Source organism: Drosophila subobscura, chromosome J, assembly GCF_008121235.1.
Source record: "Drosophila subobscura isolate 14011-0131.10 chromosome J, UCBerk_Dsub_1.0, whole genome shotgun sequence".
Lineage (NCBI taxonomy): Eukaryota > Metazoa > Arthropoda > Insecta > Diptera > Drosophilidae > Drosophila > Drosophila subobscura.
In genome coordinates this window covers 9,798,291-9,816,614 of record NC_048532.1, presented here as the reverse complement: position 1 = coordinate 9,816,614, position 18,324 = coordinate 9,798,291, and the positions used below count along the sequence as shown (strand labels likewise).

The following is an 18,324-nucleotide window of genomic DNA, read 5'->3' as shown; positions in this document are numbered from 1 at the left end:
CCCCACTTTCTGATGGGCATGCGGATGGTATTCGAGATTAAATCTTTCGGCTAGTCCCGGTATTCATATGCAAATTTTTGACTTGCAACAAAGTGTGTGTCCTTTTGCTGTCTATTGTCTGTGTCAAAATATTTATTGGGCATCATTTACATTGATTGAGGGAGGGAGGGATGGTCGCTTGAGCATCAAATTACAGCACATTATCCAATCGTTATTCAAAATTTGTATCCCACTTCAGAATGAAATGAAAGTATAGGAAATTCCCAACCGAAGAAACCAAAAACCAGCTGCCCAAACTGATGGTAAGAATATATCCTTTTCGCTTCTTTCAACACGTTTTAATATTGTCCATAAATCCCCTTTCAGAACGTACAAAATGGAAGCACCAAAGAAACTCGAAGATATGCCCTTCGATATCCTAAATCGTATATTCAAAATGCTTCAACTTGCTGACCAATGGAATTTGGCCCGTGTTCATCCGAGATTCTGCGATGCCTTTGTTGAGCATTCTCGCCATAGATTCACAACATTTGTGATACCCTTAGCCGAACTAAATATGTGTCCATCGGAGATCGTCATGCTGTGCGGTGACACAATGATCCACATTCAAATTAAAGAAATTGCTTATGTTGAGCATCTGCTGCCCTTAATCGAGCGATATTGCATCAATTTGGAAAAGCTGAGCATTCCGACGAGCGCTTATAATTGCAAGGCTGTCAAATCATATTTGGATAGAAATTCTAAGCTGAAATTCGTTGAATTGTCGATGAATTATAATGACCACAAATGGGATATTAGTGAAGCCATCGCCATGTTTGAATCTATACCAAATATAAAGAGTTTGCAGCTACTCAACTTCCCTGGACATTGCCGTGAGTTTTATAAACATTAGCCACCATTAATCTGCTAGTAATTACTACTTTGTTTCGATTTCAGTGATTAAAAAGAAGATTAAGGGCTTTGTCAACTTGGAGGAGCTGACTGTCGGCGAATCCGTTCCATATGATTCAGTGCCCAAGTGGCGTTTCGATATTAGTGATCTGTTGTTGAGGCTAAAGCACCTACGCCGCCTGAAAGTTTCAAATAGAATTGTGTTCCTAAACAGGAAACTCCAGGAACCACTCCTCGAAGATCTTACACTCATCTATTGTGATCTTAACTTTAAGAAGCCATTTTTTCCCCATCTGTTAGCGTTACGTATCAAAAGATCGTTTCCGTTATCGACCAGAAACCAATTGTTGGGTTTTATTTTAAAGCATTCCAAGACTCTGAAGCATCTGAAAGTAATAACAGGTCACATCATTTATGCAGGTGATGGCAAGTTTCGTGTGAGGATGAATTTTAATGATAGACTTTGTTTTAGAACAATTGAATTTAAACAACTGAAAGGTCTTCCAGCGGACTAAGATTACTTCAATGTAACATCTACATGTCTACGTCAGGTTTCTATTATTGCGATTTGGGGTTTTCACTTATTTTTATGATTTTTCTTTCTCTTTTCTGTTGATGTGAATCTCATACACAAATCCCTACCACGCACGATCCTTTTCTCTACATAAAAGGCACAATTTGGAGAGTAGACAATAATTAGACAGTGTTAAAAACACACAGAATCATCTTATGATTCGAGAATTTATTTTTTGTTTACTTTTTCTTTTTTTATGTTGAAAATGCCAACGCTTTGGATCTTCACGAAGAAGTGATATATATTTAAAGTTCCTAAGCCAATTACACGTAAGAACTACCAAAATGGAGGGTATTCATACATTAAGCGACCAGTGTTAAGCAATACACATAATAATAATATTCAAAATATTATTGTTGTTCTTTTTTTTCATAACGTTGAATACGTTGTAGTTTTAAAGCCCACAGACTAGGCAATGTACAAGAATTACGGACAGCACAAGGTACAAATTGGAGGGTAGAAAATAAGCAACCAGTGTTAAACAATACACAAAATACTCTTGCGATTCGGAATATTATTATTATACCCGGGAAGAGTAAATATAAACAGAAGGAAACGTCTCCGACCCCATAAAGTATATATATTCTTGATCAGCATCAATAGCCGAGTCGATTTGTCTGTCCGTCCGTCCGTCCGTCCGTCCTTATGAGCGCCTGGATCTCAGAACCATTGAGCCACCAAATTTTGCATTAAACAAATTTCAAAATGAGCCACGCCCTCTTCCGCCCCCGCAAAACGAAAACAAATCTACAATTTTAAATCATTCCCAAATCATTTGAATGATTCAAATTGGGATCCGGAATATTATGGCCACAATGAAGAAATTAAGTTGCAGTTACCCTGTCCAGCAGCTTTTGTTGCTTTTTTCTCTCATTCACACTCTGCTTCGCGCAGTGGCAGAGGCCTCTTCCCCTGACACGTCTCTGACTCATCCTCTTTGACTTTTAGGGAGGGTGGCGAGCTAAAGGAGCGTGTTGGCGTGAGTAGTGTTGTTTTAAATGACAGATGAAGGGTAAAGCAAATAAGCTAAACCAGTGTTAAACAACACACCGAATCATCTTGTGATTCGAAATATAATTATCCTTTTTTTTGTTCATTAGTTTTAATACGTTGCGACTTTTAAGCAGACATTGTTTTTTTTTTGTATCTTCAGGAAGAAGTGATCTATATTTTAAGTTCCTAAGCGAATTATGTGTAAGAACTTCGAGTGTGTGTAAGACACATATTGGATTCCTTATGGATACTCCTATGCATAGAAGTTTCCTGTCCATGCTGTAATCTTTTTGGCAAACAAATCGAAAGCAATTACTTAAACTGCTCTCGCTCTTTAGTCATAAAAGAAATATATTCCTCATGTGATTGTTGGAAAACGTTTTCCCTTCGTTACAGAACACTTTTCTTTATGACATTTACGCGAAGCAATAAAAACTAAACAAATCCTCAATGGTTTTTTTTTTATTCTCTTAAATGCTAATGTCCCGCAGTGGATGGACGTGGATCGGGTGGAGGTGGGGGCTGTAAGCAGGGCGACCCAAAGTTATCTTTTACGATCCGCACAGACATGAGCCAAAAAACTAATTACCTCAAACCAAGCAGCTTTTATGGTCGTCGGTGTGTGTGTGTGTGTGTGGTTTCCTTTCGGGGCACTTTCAATATAATTTTTAATGTCATCTTTGCGTACGATTTGAATACTGCAATCGATGGAATTGTGTGCCCCGCCCCACACTCTCGAATAAAGTTTTATGGGACTTCCATTTGGTCCTCTCGGAGACGAGGCGGAAAATGTGTTGGCCCGTAAAAGCGCAGTGTCGCCAAATATTATTCATGGTGCATTCTGTGCCGAGAGGAGTTGAGTGATGTGTGAAAAGGTTTTCGACACTTTGGCAGTGAATTTATGGTCTGAAATTTTAGTTTTTTGTTGAGTTTTTTATTATTTGTACTGCAATGGCGGATGAAGATAGTTTGGGGGTTTCTCGGTTGTGTTTTCCTTGCATTTATGTCTTTTGTTTTAATTATTTGTAACAGAAATATTGATTAATTTATATTGTTAAAAAGTGTTCAATGAATTGTTGTGTTGTGCCCCCCCGAGCCTAAGTATTTGTTCTTCCCTAGAACAATTATGTCAAATTATTGATTGGTTTCTCCTTTCACGTCCTTCTGAGCGGTCTCAGCAAACAGAACTTGTGTGTTCTTCGGCTCAAAGGACTCTTCAAACGGCTCTTGCGCGATCATCGACACAAAGGCCTCTTCTGTCATGTTCAGCCCAGAGTTATCTTGGGTATCGTTCAGCCCAGAAGAATCTTGTGAGTTGTTAGGCTCAATGGACTCTTGGGTATCGTTCAGTCCAAACGATTCCTCGATTTTCGTCGACTGATAGGATTCTAGGCTATCGTGCAGCTCAACGGACTCTTGGTGTTCGAGATCGTTCAGATTAAAGGTCTTATTGGGCTCCGAGGGTCCTACGGTATCGTCTAGCACAATCGTCTCTAGGGTATCGTTCAGCTGAAAGGTGTTGTTCGGCCCAAGGTACACTGCGGTATCGTTCAGCGCAATCGTCTCTTCTGTATCGTTCAGCTCAATGGAGTCTACGGTATCGCTCCATTCAAAGGCCTCCTCTTGATTGTTGTTTGGCTCTGTGGAACTCTCGCTGCCCTGTGGCTCCAAATTTTCGTTGTGAGCTTCCCCTATGTTCTGCTTTTCCATCTTATATTGTTCAAGCTTCTTCTGTGCCAAATCGCAGGCAGCTTTCAGTCGTACAATTAATTGTTTGACTTTCATTCGTGTTTCCATAAGATGATAATTGCGGAGCATGCACACGTAGACCGGCGGTACGGAGAAAAGCAAATACAAAGCTGGGACACACAAGGATAAAGCATGAGGATAAAGGATAACTGGCATTCAGCACTTACCGCAGGTAGCCAGAGTAGTGCCAGAGACCAGATTTCCCACAAAATATACATACATGAAGACGTTCATCAATGTGAAGGCCAAAAGGGATTCTGCAAACCCGCTATCAATGGTATTTTGGCCAGACACATGTTGAGGCTTTGGGTTAACGTATTGCTCCACTCTGGGCAAAGAAAAAGCGTCATGTAAGGCTGTGCCTGAACAGGATCTCCCTCGTCAAATTGTTTGTAGCGTAAATAGAGATCATAGAAAATGCTGCTCGTCAGAGCTATCATTGTCAATAGCATCACGGCACAGATCAACGATTTCTTTGCTGCATAATTGATGAATACTTGTAGCAGAGCCAAAGCCAAAACACTCTTGGGCCAGTCGCACCAAAGCACCAACTTCAGTAGCTCTCGCACAAGGCAACCGTTGCGGTTGCAACAATCGGGCAGGGACTCATCCTCCTCCTGCTGCAACTCCAGATCCGTTTCGGTATTCATTTTATGTTTAATTTTTATTTAATAATTTTTTATTTTGCTGCTGCTCTCTGTAGCTCTGATTGAGAAATGAAACTTGCCTGCTTCACTGACATATCTAGAGAACAAATTCAAAAAGCAAAGCAAACTTGATTCGTTTCACCTTTTTGGAAAATTTCTGTTCCCAAAGGAGCTCCAATCTTGGCCTACTGAAGCAGCAACTGTCAGCATGTTGCCATGTGTTGTCCCGGCATGAAATATGCACAATAAATTGGCTTTGATTATGCGGTGTGTTGCCCCAAAAGGGGTTGCCATGTGCCACACATCAAATGTGTTTCCATTTCTGACTCGCGCGATTTTAGCATAAAATGGATTTCAAATTGCGTTTTGGGTTTTGTTGACTTTAAACATTCCACTTTTGAATGATTTCTGTTAAAGCCTTTGATCCGTAGCGTCAACAAGTTTTTGGTTCTCTTCTTCAGTTGCTCGCACATTTTTATACCCGGTACTCGAAGAGTAAATAGGGTATATTGTATTTGTGCACATAACGGTTGTATGTAACGCACAGAAGGAAACGTTTCCGACCCCATAAAGTATATATATTCTTGATCAGCATCAATAGCCGAGTCTCTGTCTGTCTGTCTGTCTGTCCGTCTGTCCGTCTGTCCGTCTGTCCGTCTGTCCGTCTGTCCGTCCTGATGAGCGCCTAGTACTCAGAGACTATAAGAGCTAGAGCCACAAAATTTTGCATCCAGACTTCTGTATGCTCACACTGTTACAAGTGTATTTCAAAAATGAGCCACGCCCCCTTCCGCCTCCGCAAAAGGGCGAAAACCTCCCAAATCTACAATTTTGAAGATAGCAGAAAACTAAAAACGCCATTCCGTAGGGAATGACCATATCTATCAGATCACCAAATTGGGATACGATTGGATCATTATTATAGCCACAATGAAGAAATTAATTTGCAGTAGCCAAACCCACCCCGTCCCGCAGCATTCACAATCTGCTTCGCGCTGTTTATGGCCTGGCCCCTGACACGTCACTGCCTCTGCCTCTGCCGCTGCCTCTGCCGCTGCCTCTGCCGCTTCCTCTGCCGCTGACTCTGCCGCGACTCTGCAGTGTGTGTCTATAGGGGAGGGTGGCGAGCTAAAGGAGCGTGTTGGCGTGAGTAGTGTTGTTGATGTAGATGACAGATGAAGAAAAAATGTAAAATTGGACAAATAACCGCTAAAGTGCAGATGTAGTACTGAGTGCCGGGTATAAAAGTTGTGACGCGTAAGAAGCGTCTCACACGTCCCTTCTCGTTGTGCAAATAATTGTGGCACGAGGTGTGACCAACGCCCATTGAGTGAGTGCGAAGAATGCGAATGGCACTCAGCCTTCTGCCGATTCGATTGATTTGTCAAAGGCATTACGCTAATATTTTGGACAAATACTACAGCTCGATGGCGTCAAAATGACATCGAGTGGTTTTCACTTTTCCACCCTCTTAACTTTGGAAATTACAAAGAAGAAAAAAAACGGGAGAGACTGACTGGGTGAAGTGTCACAAGTCTTTTGTGGTTGGGCCGCGGCATGTCTGGGCAGGCAAATCTGATCTAAATATCAATTACTGTTGATTCCAGATAGTAAATCTATAAATTAAAAATAGCTAAAGAGCTGTGGTCGGCAATATAAGCTATCAAGTTACAAGTAGTGATTGGAAAAGGTTTTAAAATATTTTTAACAGATAAATTTCTACAAGGGTAGAACCTGACAATTCCCTGAGTCTGTATACATAGGTATAAAGTTTTTATTACATTTATTCAATTATTACATTAAACCCCCCCTCAATAATACATAGTTTTCGGTCTTCAAAAAAAAATATAACCAATTTATGTCAACTTCAATTAGATTTACATGGAAATTAATATGCAAACAGTGAGATCTTTTTGTGTATTTGCTCGTCCCTGTGCGTGCGTCACGGTGCAGTTTAATTAAACTAAATTCCCCCATGGAGGTGCACACACGTCCAGCACAGGACATCGCACGCACAGATGCACACAGAATCCGTGCAGTCCAGGATATTAGAATGTTTGACAAGTTGTCAATGAACGGATTGCCCGGCAGAAAATTGCCCAAAAGAAAATCAAATCGAAGCGAAGCGTTCATTTTGAATGTAAATTAAAACAAATATCTCTCGTACACATAAAATTACTTAAAATTGCAACGAGTTTCTTGGGTTCTCTGTCACAAAAATCAAAGTCGTATGCATGGAATGCAAACACTGAATATCCTGTCCTGTCCTCTAAGATGAGGCCAGCATGCCGTGTTCTTTCCGTTCGATAAAGTTGTCATATGAGTGGTTCCTTCACGTTCCTTTAACTTATTCTTCCTTCGTCGTCGTTGACTTTCTTTATGGGCTGGGCGACAATGCCAAGAATTTCCTGTATTAAAATCGAAATTGCCTCGAGTTGCCGGGAAAATCAACCACCGCGCCTGACCCCCGAGAACTTCGGCCCATTGTATGAGTATCTCTGTGATTGGGGTTGGGGTCCTGCCCTGTTCTGCCCTGTTTTGTCCTGTCCTTACAGCTGTCAACATGTTTAATTGAAACTGACACTCAGTGTCATTTTATGGACATTGCCATGCGTTACCGTTACCTTAACTCTGCAACTCTGGTGGTAACTGTAATTCGACTTGGCTGGATTATTGCGGAACACATTCCAAACGGGCGGGAGGGATGTATGCATGAAGTTTGGGTAATGCCATTGCAATGCGAATTCTGTTCTTGTGTTGTATATTAGTTAAATTTATGTCCGATTATTCCCCTGGGTTTTTGGTGTATTTGCTTTGTCTTTTGGGTTTGTCTTATTTGATTTTCGATTTTGGTTTGAATGGGTTTTAAGAACATTAGGATAAGGGTTTAGAAAATATTTATGCACATGGAACTCAGTGATTGTGAGGAGCAACCATCTGGCTCTGTCTCTCCCAGTGCGGCTTAGCTTTTTCGCAACACATTTTTTTGCATATCCACTGTCAATTTTACATAATTCTCAAACAATCTTACAGCCATCCATCTTTCAATCCCCATCACTGACAAACCTTCATCTTCGCCTTTTCTTTGCCCTTTGCTTTGGGAAGCGAAGAACTTTTGCCCTGGCAACACTTCAGCCGTGGCCCTCCAGGCTCATACTTACTGTAATTATTATTGCTAAGCTCCGTTTCTCCCCCAAAAATACAGAGAGAGGACACATCAGAAGCCCCAGCCCTCCATTTAATTGCAGACTACTAGCAAATACTCAAGATATTTTTATGCAGGCAATTCGTATTTTTTCCTGCTTTTCCCCATTTTGGCGATAGGGGAAAAAGACTTGGGTGACTTTGGCCTCTTTTGTTTTCGTCACGGACGAGTGGCAGAAAGCAATCAGAGCCCAGAGCTCGGCGAGAGTTCCTTTTTGCCAAGAAAAGCAAAAATATCTTTAGCCACATTTCACTCTAGTATTTGTTCTGCTTTTTCTTCTGTGCGCATTTTTCCTGGCTGTCGTCGTAGTCGTCGTGGGGCTTTTGTATTATTGGTGAAATTAGAATTTCTCATTAAAATAAGTGTTGGCCGAGGGACCCGCTTGACTTGAGACATTCAACCGTCTGTCCGTGGGCGGCGGTGCGGCCCCTCGGCAAGGTGCTCGTCCATGGCAATGGACTTAAGTCGAAATTCCTTTTCTCATTTTTTTTTTCTCCCCCATTTCTGTTTATGCTTGGTCACTCATTAGTTGAGCTTGAAATCTGACAGACAGACGGATTCTGAGATTTTTTTTATTTTTATTTGTATCTTTATTTGGCGTCTGCAGCCCACCACCCTGCATTGTTTTGATACCGGAGATGGGTTTTGGTTTGGGTTGATTTTACTTTAACTCATTTCTTCCTTTTAATGGCTTCTCTATCCGCACTGGGCGGGGTTCTCTTTTTGAGTAATTAAAATGGCAACTCTTTTTCGTTTTATATCCAATTATGGCCTAGCCGAATCCCTAATCTTGTATATTCTCAAAGGCAAGTCTTTTAGCTGCCTAATAGGCTTAAAACTGAAACACTTTGCGGTTAATTCGATGATTTCCAGTGGAATATTTCTCCAGTGAATGGCTGCCATTTGCTATACCTCCATGATAATTCACTTGAATCACTTCAACTCTTTGAATTATTGCTCTTACTTTGTAGATCCCATTCCCATTTGCCAAAAACAATGAATCCAATGGTACAGGCAGATTTTTCAGTCTGATAAGCTTTCTTTCAGCCCATTCCCATCTCCCTCTAACCGCAGAGTATGTTGCCCACACACACAACAGCCGCAGAGAGCAACATTGTCTTTCTCTTCCCCACAGTAAAGTTCGAACTGCACTTTGTTCATATCGGTAAGGTGACGCAAAGAAGAACCGTATGATCTCACATGCACGCACCCATGCAGGCCGCTCTTCCACTCAATGCATTGAGCTGCAGAAGAAGGGCAGGCGTCACCCTAAGCATCCGCACCACTGCTGCTGGACTTCCAGAGAGCGTGAGAGTGTGGGAGAGAGCGGCACCGCAGGCCGTTATGGAGCACAACTTTTCGTTTGTTTGACTTACGCCACCATGACCACAGACACATACACAGACCCGCACAGAAGTACACGACATAGGAGATGTTTGATATGGAGAGCGCAACAGTGTTGCTATTGGAAAAAAGAGAAGACAACGTGGCACGCGCTGCGCACGGGCGCATAGTTCGGTACTAATATAAAGTGTGTTAACAAAATTAGTGATTTTTCAGTGAAATTAAGAAATGAAGGCGAAAGTGATATATAATTGAGGTAAACCAGCAAGAAAGCTATTGCGTAACATAAGAAGAACCCTTGCAGATGCACCATTAGCCAAAATTATGTGCACTTCCTTCACGCGCCCATCACTGTTCCGTGTAGTGCAGTGTGGGAGGCTAAAGTTTGGGTTTTGAACTTTTGCCTGTTACATTTAAGTGGCTGCTGCCATGTAGCAATGTTTGTTTTTTTATGTTATTTGAACAAAACAAAACTTTATGCAAACGAAACTTTGCAGAAATGTTTGCTGGTCTTTCTGTGGCTGTGGCTGCCGCTTCTGCCTCATGTGCCGCTGACAGTCTTCGACATGCACTGGGGTCCCGTGGCACCCATCCGCATGCACTGCAATAATATAGATAAAATACAATTTCTTAAGCAATTTTTGTTTTAATTAATTCCGTATTACTCTTTTGTGTCTGTTACGTGCCTGGAATGCCCCGCGTTGGCTTCTGTTTAATGTCTTCAGCAAAACAAACTTCGTTCTGGCCAGCTTGGGGTCGTTCCCTTAGGACTGCATTTAATTTTTCTCTTGCATACTCTCCGCAAGGGTATTTTCATTTAGGGGAGTATTTGATATCTTTGATATAAAGGGAAAATGAAAAAGAGTATCTGAAATTTCGGCACCAGCAGTTTATGTTTCTTTTTCTGTTGTTTGCTGTGCAGTGTAATTAGCCACCTCCTTCTGGGCAGGACAGCTGCGCTCAGGTCTCCGTCTCTTTTGGTGCATAAAAGGTTTACGTTGACATTTTGCAGCAACAGTTTGTAATTTTCTTTCCTCACTTTGCCTTTACCCCTTTTTTTCTTGCATATTCTTTGCATTTTTTTGCATTGCTCTGTTTTCTTACTAATTTCCTTTCGTTGTGCATTTTCTTTGCAGACTGGTTAATTACATTAGCAAAACGGTTCTGTTTTGCATTTCGATTTGGAAACCTTTCCGGCATCTTGCAGCTGACATTCTCAGGGGTAAGTCCTCCATTTTTTCTTTTTGAAAATCTTTTGTAAATTCTCCTTAAAGGTTTAGTGTATTTTATTGTGGAGAACCCAAACACTTTGTACACTTTTATGGGAACTTTATTACTTCCTTCAATCTATTTCCAATCACACACTTTCGCGTTGTAACTCGTTGCACAGAATTGTAACACGTGATTCAATTTCGTTCATCAATTTTAATTGATTGCTTCAATTGGTTTTGTTGTGCAAAACCCCCTGCCCGAATCTCGCCCAAAATCCCAACTTGGTTTTTATGTTCATGGCCACTTTATATGTTGCTTGTTCTTCCTGTTTCTTTTTTTTTTTTGCCGATTTTTATGCGTTTTTAATGTGTAAAATGGCTCAGCAGCTACTCCTTTTTATACTCAGCTCAGTTCCGTTCTGCAGGCAGCCACCCCTTTAATGTAATTCGATTCCTAAATGTATTCCAACTGATTTTTATGTGCGTGTTTCTACAGTTGGTTTATGGCCTTATTGTTATTTCCTTTGCGCTGCCATATGGGTGGGTAGATGGTCGAGCCTCGGGGAGGGAAAGGCTCTCCGTCATAAGAGTTTTTGGTGGGCGACTCCAAGACTCCTTAAAGGTACCAAGCATGTCACCCTAATTAGCATATGAGTTGTGGCTATCTAAGGGCAGCCAGCGGTTGTCCGCAGCTTATCGCAAACATTCCTCATCCCGTGAGCGTGATTCCCCCCATGCCGACCCGTCCATTAGCCATTAGCCCGTTGGGTCCCGCACGACAATATTGACATAATCGACTTTCAGCTGCCGCCCAGCGACACAATTCAACCGCAAATGAGGCTTAGCCGTAAGGCAATGTCCTTGGCGACGATTACTTCAAAGTCTCCGCCACCCCACCACGCATCACACCAGAGGACAACCCCCCAGGACTCACCGCACCTAACCGCACGATGAGAAGAGGGGCGGACAGTTTGCATATATTTTCGATAGGCCGATGGGGGACAGGAACCCACGAGTCAACAATGGGATATGTGCATTGGCCGGAATGCGAGTTGGGGATAACCACATTCGGTCGCGCAGCATCTCTGGATTTTGCGGTCTGCGGGTTAAAGGTATTACAACAGTCCCGAAAAGGTGCACTTTACTGGTATTTCGAAAACTATTGTTACTTCAAGAGGAGCTGTGCATTAGTTAACACAAAAATTATTCTCAGTGTAGCATTCCCAATGTCTTTTTGTTGGCTGTACATCATATTTTCTGCTGCGCTTTGGTTTACTTTCTTTTGCTTTACTTATTGCCGCTGGTGAGAGAGTGCCCCACTGCGAGAGAGAGGATCGCAAGAGAGAGGAAAATTTGCTCTCTCCATGAACTGCGTTGTGTAAAAATTTGGCAAAGTCCAAAGTACAGATTCGTAAATAAAGCTGCTCTCCCTTTCTCAACTGCACTGCTGTCCCCGTTATCTTTGCCGTTTATTCTGTTCCATTTCTACCTGCGCTGAGGAGAGCGATGCTCGCTGGAGAGGGGGGCAGTCAGAAGCTTGTGGGTTGCTGGCGAGAGAGCGATGCTAGTAAGAGAGAGTGGCAGTCAGAAGCTTGTGGGTGCGAGTGGGAGGGAAGTGCCCTCTCTTCATTAGTTGTGCTCTCTCCTACTGCAATTACTGTACCACTGACCATGCTCCTCTCAGGTCCACTTATGTATGTACATGTAAACCATTAAAAACAAAGAATTTATAAGCCGAAACATGCGAAAGCATAACATTTCTAGGCATTTTCCATAATAATTATGTTACCCGAGCCTCGCCCCAGGCGAACATACCGTGAATTATGCGAAACAATAAACTTAGGCGTGATGTACGGGATGGTGGGACATAAAATTGTCTGAATGAATGTTGCGCCCAGTCAGCAACAATAAAATATTAACATCAACTCTGGACCTGGTCGTGGATTTTACATCATTTTAATGAGCAACGACACCCACACAAATCCTCTCCGAAAGGGACACCGACACACCACCGTGAAGATTTGTAAATTAAGATAAATAAAAATATGACAGCTGACACTAAAAGAAGCGACGACGACGACAACGCACCAAGTACTCATCATAATTAATGCCGCCGGGCTGCAGTGGAGTTTGCGAAAGGCAGTAAAACCTTCCCGGATTCATATGGATAATTAAGTTATGGGCTGGGTGCAAGCAAGCCCAAGGAAGGGTTAAAGTTCCCAGATGGGACTCGGTCCTGCCAATGCCAATAAAATGATCGTAAAACTTTTCGGCCAAGCACTCAAAAATGCTCCCGAAAAACATGTTCCTAAGGCGCATATTTTAATTTCAAGATGGAATTGGAAAGGGTTGTGTGGGTGTGTGGGTGTGGGTGGTGGTGGGTCATAAAAGGACCAAGTGGACACTTAAAAGTTCTCGCCATTATTTGTTTATATCAACTCATTTTTATATTTTTATGATTTTTTAATTAAGATGCAGCATTTTTAATTTTTTGTGGGTTTTAGCTTTAAATATTTGGAAAAAAAGGTTGGGACAAGAAACCGTTTAAATGTTCTTTCTGCCTCTCCAAAGCGTTTAAAATCTATTTCTTATCTTCACTTCAAACCCAAAACAAAATTGGCCTCAAATCTGTTTCGAAATCGTTCCGGAAATCTCCCTTGCCCGTCGTTGCCTTCAATCAACCCATCATTGAACCCATCCGACCACCCTTCCACCAATCAGCCAGAGAGTTCAACAATCTTCGAACTCCACCCCTACCCATCCGAGCCATCGACCATTGGCAACGTCCTGTTCCACTCCGAGAGCCCAGAGCGCCATATCATATCGGTTTTCCCAGATAGAATGAACTTTTATGCGCTTGTTAACAAAAGCGTGAAATTCAATGCCCAGGACGAACAAAACTCAACAGAACGGGGAAAAATATATATGTATAAAAAAAGAAAAGAAAAATTTACGACACTGCGAATTAAACTTGATTTTTATTTAAATAAATTGCATTTTATATGCTCCGCTCCTCTCTACTTCTCCCCTTGCTACTTGGTAATAATAAGCAGGCAACGCTCATAATTTTCACCGGAATATGGCTCCGATGATGATGAGGATGCGGATAGGAAATAAGTATGTTGGATGCCCCATTCCGGGGCAGGTCTGACTGAGTGAGTGACTGAGCGACTGGCGACGGTTTGGTGGCGCGCTTTATGTATTTTTATTTATTACAGCGCCAGGAAATGTTTGCTGATTTTCGCTGGCACAATAAAAATCAACGCGCCAGCCAGAAATTATTTTCTAGACGAACGCGCCTTTCACAAATAAAAAGGAATACACATAAAGCCAGGCAGGGAGAATATATTCCAAATTGTACAGAATTTCTTTTGTGGATATCCCACGACATGAGCGCGTCATTAAAAACGGAAATGTTATGCCTGCGTCACGAAGTATGCAACCAATTTGAATAGAATCGAGTAAAACGCATTGATATGGTACTGTAGCAAGAGTCACGGGGGCAGGGTTAATGGGGGATTATAAGGGGGAACCATTCGGAGTAGCTTAAACTTCAGTTAACTTCAGAATATTTCTTTGCTCTATTATATAATGGTTATGGGTCTGCAAAAGCAAAAAAAAAGTGGTAATTTAGCTCTCTTTAACTTCACTGCTAAGCCACACTGGAAGAGAGAGAGAATTCCTCATATCTTCCCTTTTTTTTCTAACAAATTAGCATTTAAAAATCTACTTTAATGACTTTAATTACTAAGATTAATCCTTTCAACCAATAGCAAACCTCAATCGAGGTTACAACTCCTCCTAAAGACTCCTTTTTTGTTACACTATTTTCTAAGTTATATTCCTAGAACAAATCCTTCCTACTCGATGGCCCTAACGCGGCAATAGTAGGGCTCCACCGTGTGCAGTGTGACCACAAAAGTGAGCTTCATCTTCACCTGCCGCTCGCCCAATGGCTCGAATAGGTAGCTCCTCAGCAGATGGGCCATGACCAGCTTGATCATGACCATGGCATAGCGCTGACCCATACAGCTGCGAGCGCCCGTCATGAAGGGTATGAAGGTGGTGGCCTCGATCTTGTGCTCGGCGCCGCGGGCCCAGCGTTCAGGCTTGAAGACGAGTGGATCGGGGAAGAAGTCCTTGCAGCGGCCCATGTACATGGGCGAGATGAGCACGTCGTGACCCTTGGGTATGAAGAAATCATCTGGAAGGAGAATCAGGAGATTTAGGAGAGGGAAGAGCCTTGTCTGCGGTTTTCTCTACTCACTGATCTGACAATTGGCTGTGGCCTTACGTGTCAGCATCGGTGCCGGGGGATACATTCGCAGCGATTCCTTCAGGCACCACTCGAGGAACTCCATTTGCCGTACTTGCTCGATGGTGATGGGTTCGCTGGTGTCCTTGCCACAGATCTGCCAAATCTCTTCGCGGCACTGCTGCTGGTAGTCCGTGTGCATCGTCATGTTGTACATGAGGAACTTCAGCGCGGTGGCCGTCAGATCAAAGCCCCCGAATATAATCGTGTCCACCTCCTCGCGGATTTCCTTCACGGACAGCGGCAGACCCTCGGGCGTCTTGGCCAGGAGTAGCGTGTCCAGGAAGGAGAGAACGGGACGTTCCACTTCGCCGTTCTTGCTGCTCATTGTATTGCGATTTATCTCGTCCAAATTGAACTGCGTCTGGCGCTCCTGGACAATGCCCTCGGTGAAGCCATGCAGAGTCTTGAGCAGCTCCTGTTCCCGCTTGAACAGCGCGGTTCTGCGGTAGATGAAGGAATTGCGGTAGAAGAGGTTCTTCAGGCGATAGTCTATGACGTGCAGGATCCTGCAAGGAATTAAGGAATTAATAAACTGAAAGGGATCTTGGGTCTGTCTGGCACTCACTCCCTAACCGCTTCAAGGTACGACGATCTCTTGCCCGATTGAGCATCAACCGATACACCCAGGGCCGTCTCACAGATCACGTCCAAGGTGTAGCAGCTAATCATATGGAGAAAGTCGAGAGACTCGCCGGACTCTGCATACTCGGCGACGCGGGGCAGCAGGATGCGTGCCTGCCGCTCAAACACCTCCATGAACTGCTTGATCATTGTGGAGTTGAAGGCGGGCGCGACGGTCTTGCGGCGGTGCGTCCACTTGTCAACGTTGGCGGTGAAGAGGCCCTCGCAGAGCCAGTTCTCAAACACCTTGTAGTCGGTGGTCTTCTGCAGCATCTGCTGGGCACTGCTCAGCGCTTGGATGTCCTTGGGGTTGCAGTCCACCAGATAGAGCTTTGTGCCCAGCCATAGCTTGCCCCGATGATCCTTCAGATGGGTATTCACGAGCTCCGTGGCCCTGCGGAAGGGATGCGGCCCGACCAGCTTCGCCAGTATGTGCAGGTGACCGATGATGGGCAGGGAGGGTGGAGCTGGCCAGTTACGGGTGAGGCGATCGATCCTCGTCTGGCGCTCGAACGCGTACAGCAGATAGAGGGACAGAGCGACGAGGAGAAGACACAGTCCCAGCCAGAGAACCATTGCGATTGGAGTTCTTAATTGCACTACCTCGAGCGGATCGCGCACTAACCGTTTTAAGTGCGACAAGCACTGGGTCTGGGTCACCAGCCCCTAGGGGTCACCCGGCGCGACTGGCCCTAGATAATCCGGCCATAAACCAGAGGGTTTTCAGCTGTATTGTGTATTGTGCAACCGTGCACCGATTAAGCCCAAACTGTCGGGTCGACCACGTTATTAACACTGCGCATATATACTCGTACTCGTATGTATCCGTACAAAAGCTCCTAACTGGTAGATATACGTAGATATTTTTGCTATATTTGTGTATATTCAAATCACTGCCGCTGCTGCGAAATTGAAGTGACTCTTTTTGCCCGCTCGCCAGACGTTTAAGTACTTAAGATCAGACAGATCGAAGATGTAAACAAAATGTTAGGCATCGTCGTACCCATAGAGGCAAGTCGCAGCTCGGAATACTCTAACCCAAGTATATAGAAATTAGGGAAAAACCCCACACAGTTTGAGAGCTCATCATCATCATTTTGAGCACTCGAACTAAGAGTTACGAATGATCAGTGCAGGCTCTTGCCTGACTTCGTAGAACTTGGCTTTGTTCTATGATTGATTGACTGTGGAGTACTTATTCTTTTTATTTGCCTTTTTATATTTTTTGATATTTTTTTTACGCCTTACTACGCCTCGCATTCGGTGCTTTTGTTCCATCGATGCAATAATTTATTTTATGCCCCAACACTTTTTATTTTATTTACCAAATTATAATTTCAACGGGTTTTTTGTCTCTTGCATACAAATTTCTCCGAGTTGCTCGTAAAAGCAGCCACCCATCTCGCTGCGGGGGCATACGTGGCGCTAATTCGAGATTACAATTATACGAATTATATTGTGGGAATGCTCGGGTTTCATTTGGGAATTTTGTAGCAATGTTCTAGGGGGTTTTAAGCTTACATAAGAGGTGTCCTCTACCTATAAATACCTTAATAATATTTTATTTAAAGTTATTATTTTTTGTGTCTTAGGTAAGACATTTTCCTCTTTAAAAAAAAACTTTTGAATGAGCTCCAGAAGCGTTTTATTTGTTCCATTTCCACCATTTCATCACTCAATATTATTGCCATAAATATTTAAACTTTTCCCCCAATAAATTCACTCACCTATGGCCAAATGTTTATTCAAAGTGAAGCTACTAAAAATTATTAAATTAATCGACTGTCAGCAGTTTCATAAATATAAAAAAAAAACCCCCATTGAAACTTGCATTTGTGAGAAAAAGGCAAAAGGATGACATCCCCCAATCAGCTGTCAATTTGTCATATTTGTTAATTATAAAGTTTTTGTTTAATTATCATTCACTACGCATAGAGCGCACACACGTCCCATTTATAAATGATACTCCTGGCTGTCAGGGAAAACTCACCATTTGATACTCTGTTTGGGTCTTTTGTTGCTCTTCCTCTCGACCAGCTGAAAATTCAATTCGCTGCCACTTCAATAGAGAGGCAAATGGGCGGGGGAATCATCTCCGGCATTCATATATTTACACTAATTAACACAAAAAGTCAACAGTGGACAGTGAAAATACAACAAAAAATACAACAAGAGAGAGAACGAGAAACAATTGTAATTAATACGGATGGAACTCGGCTGAAAAATAATATTTCTGCTGGTCAACAATTCCCGCTGCCAGCATGGAATTTTGTGTAAATGAAAAACGCAAATGAATGACATAAATATGAGTTTAATTAAAATTATGCAAGTCGCTGCCGAGGACCAATTTTATTTGATTTTATAGAAACTGAAACAATATTCTCCATTTCCAATTGAAATTTAATATAGGATTTTCCTCAGTCGTGAAGCAAAAAAAAATCGTTTCCACTGGCCACTATCTGAGATGCACAAAGTGTTTGGAACGTGGCAATGAAACAGGAATACGGTCATATTTTCATGAATCGAATTTTGAACTGTTCTCCTGCAAATGGAATAAACTTATCCCTTATCCAACTATATTTTAAAGTTTACTCTCCCTTCCAAAGTAATCCTCCGCTCTTATCAGACTTGCCTAATCACAACTAACTGGACAAAGTGCCACAATAACCCTTTGAAGTCCAAGCGAAGCCGAACAAATGTTTCACATAAATTCCATTATCTAATGGATGCCAATAAACAGCGAATGTGCACACACACACATGCCCATGTAC

At 42.6% G+C, this 18,324-nt stretch overlaps 4 protein-coding genes across 4 annotated transcripts in view; 2 read left to right on the top strand and 2 right to left on the bottom strand.

The window, feature by feature from the left end:
• The first annotated feature begins 121 nt into the window (after positions 1–121).
• Positions 122–1,929, top strand: LOC117892965. The gene is made up of 3 exons (XM_034799298.1): positions 122–302; positions 367–872; positions 937–1,929. Exons 2-3 carry the CDS (start codon positions 377–379, stop codon positions 1,404–1,406), a joined length of 966 nt encoding a protein of 321 aa, XP_034655189.1. The 5' UTR covers positions 122–302; positions 367–376; the 3' UTR covers positions 1,407–1,929.
• Positions 1,930–3,473: 1,544 nt separating this feature from the next.
• LOC117892966 lies at positions 3,474–4,498 on the bottom strand. The gene is made up of 2 exons (XM_034799299.1): positions 4,375–4,498; positions 3,474–4,317 (listed from the first exon to the last, which is right to left on the bottom strand). The coding sequence occupies exons 1-2, from the start codon at positions 4,439–4,441 to the stop codon at positions 3,593–3,595; spliced, it is 792 nt and encodes a 263-aa protein (XP_034655190.1). The 5' UTR covers positions 4,442–4,498; the 3' UTR covers positions 3,474–3,592.
• A 5,022-nt stretch (positions 4,499–9,520) lies between these two features.
• Positions 9,521–18,324, top strand: part of LOC117892964 — a 43,770-nt gene continuing 34,966 nt past the window's right edge. The window contains 2 exon segments of the mRNA XM_034799297.1: positions 9,521–9,659; positions 10,540–10,625. The gene's annotated coding sequence lies outside the window, so the exon portion shown is untranslated.
• On the bottom strand, positions 14,330–16,263 carry LOC117892962 (probable cytochrome P450 312a1). The gene is made up of 3 exons (XM_034799294.1): positions 15,498–16,263; positions 14,882–15,438; positions 14,330–14,818 (listed from the first exon to the last, which is right to left on the bottom strand). Exons 1-3 carry the CDS (start codon positions 16,127–16,129, stop codon positions 14,475–14,477), a joined length of 1,533 nt encoding a protein of 510 aa, XP_034655185.1. The 5' UTR covers positions 16,130–16,263; the 3' UTR covers positions 14,330–14,474.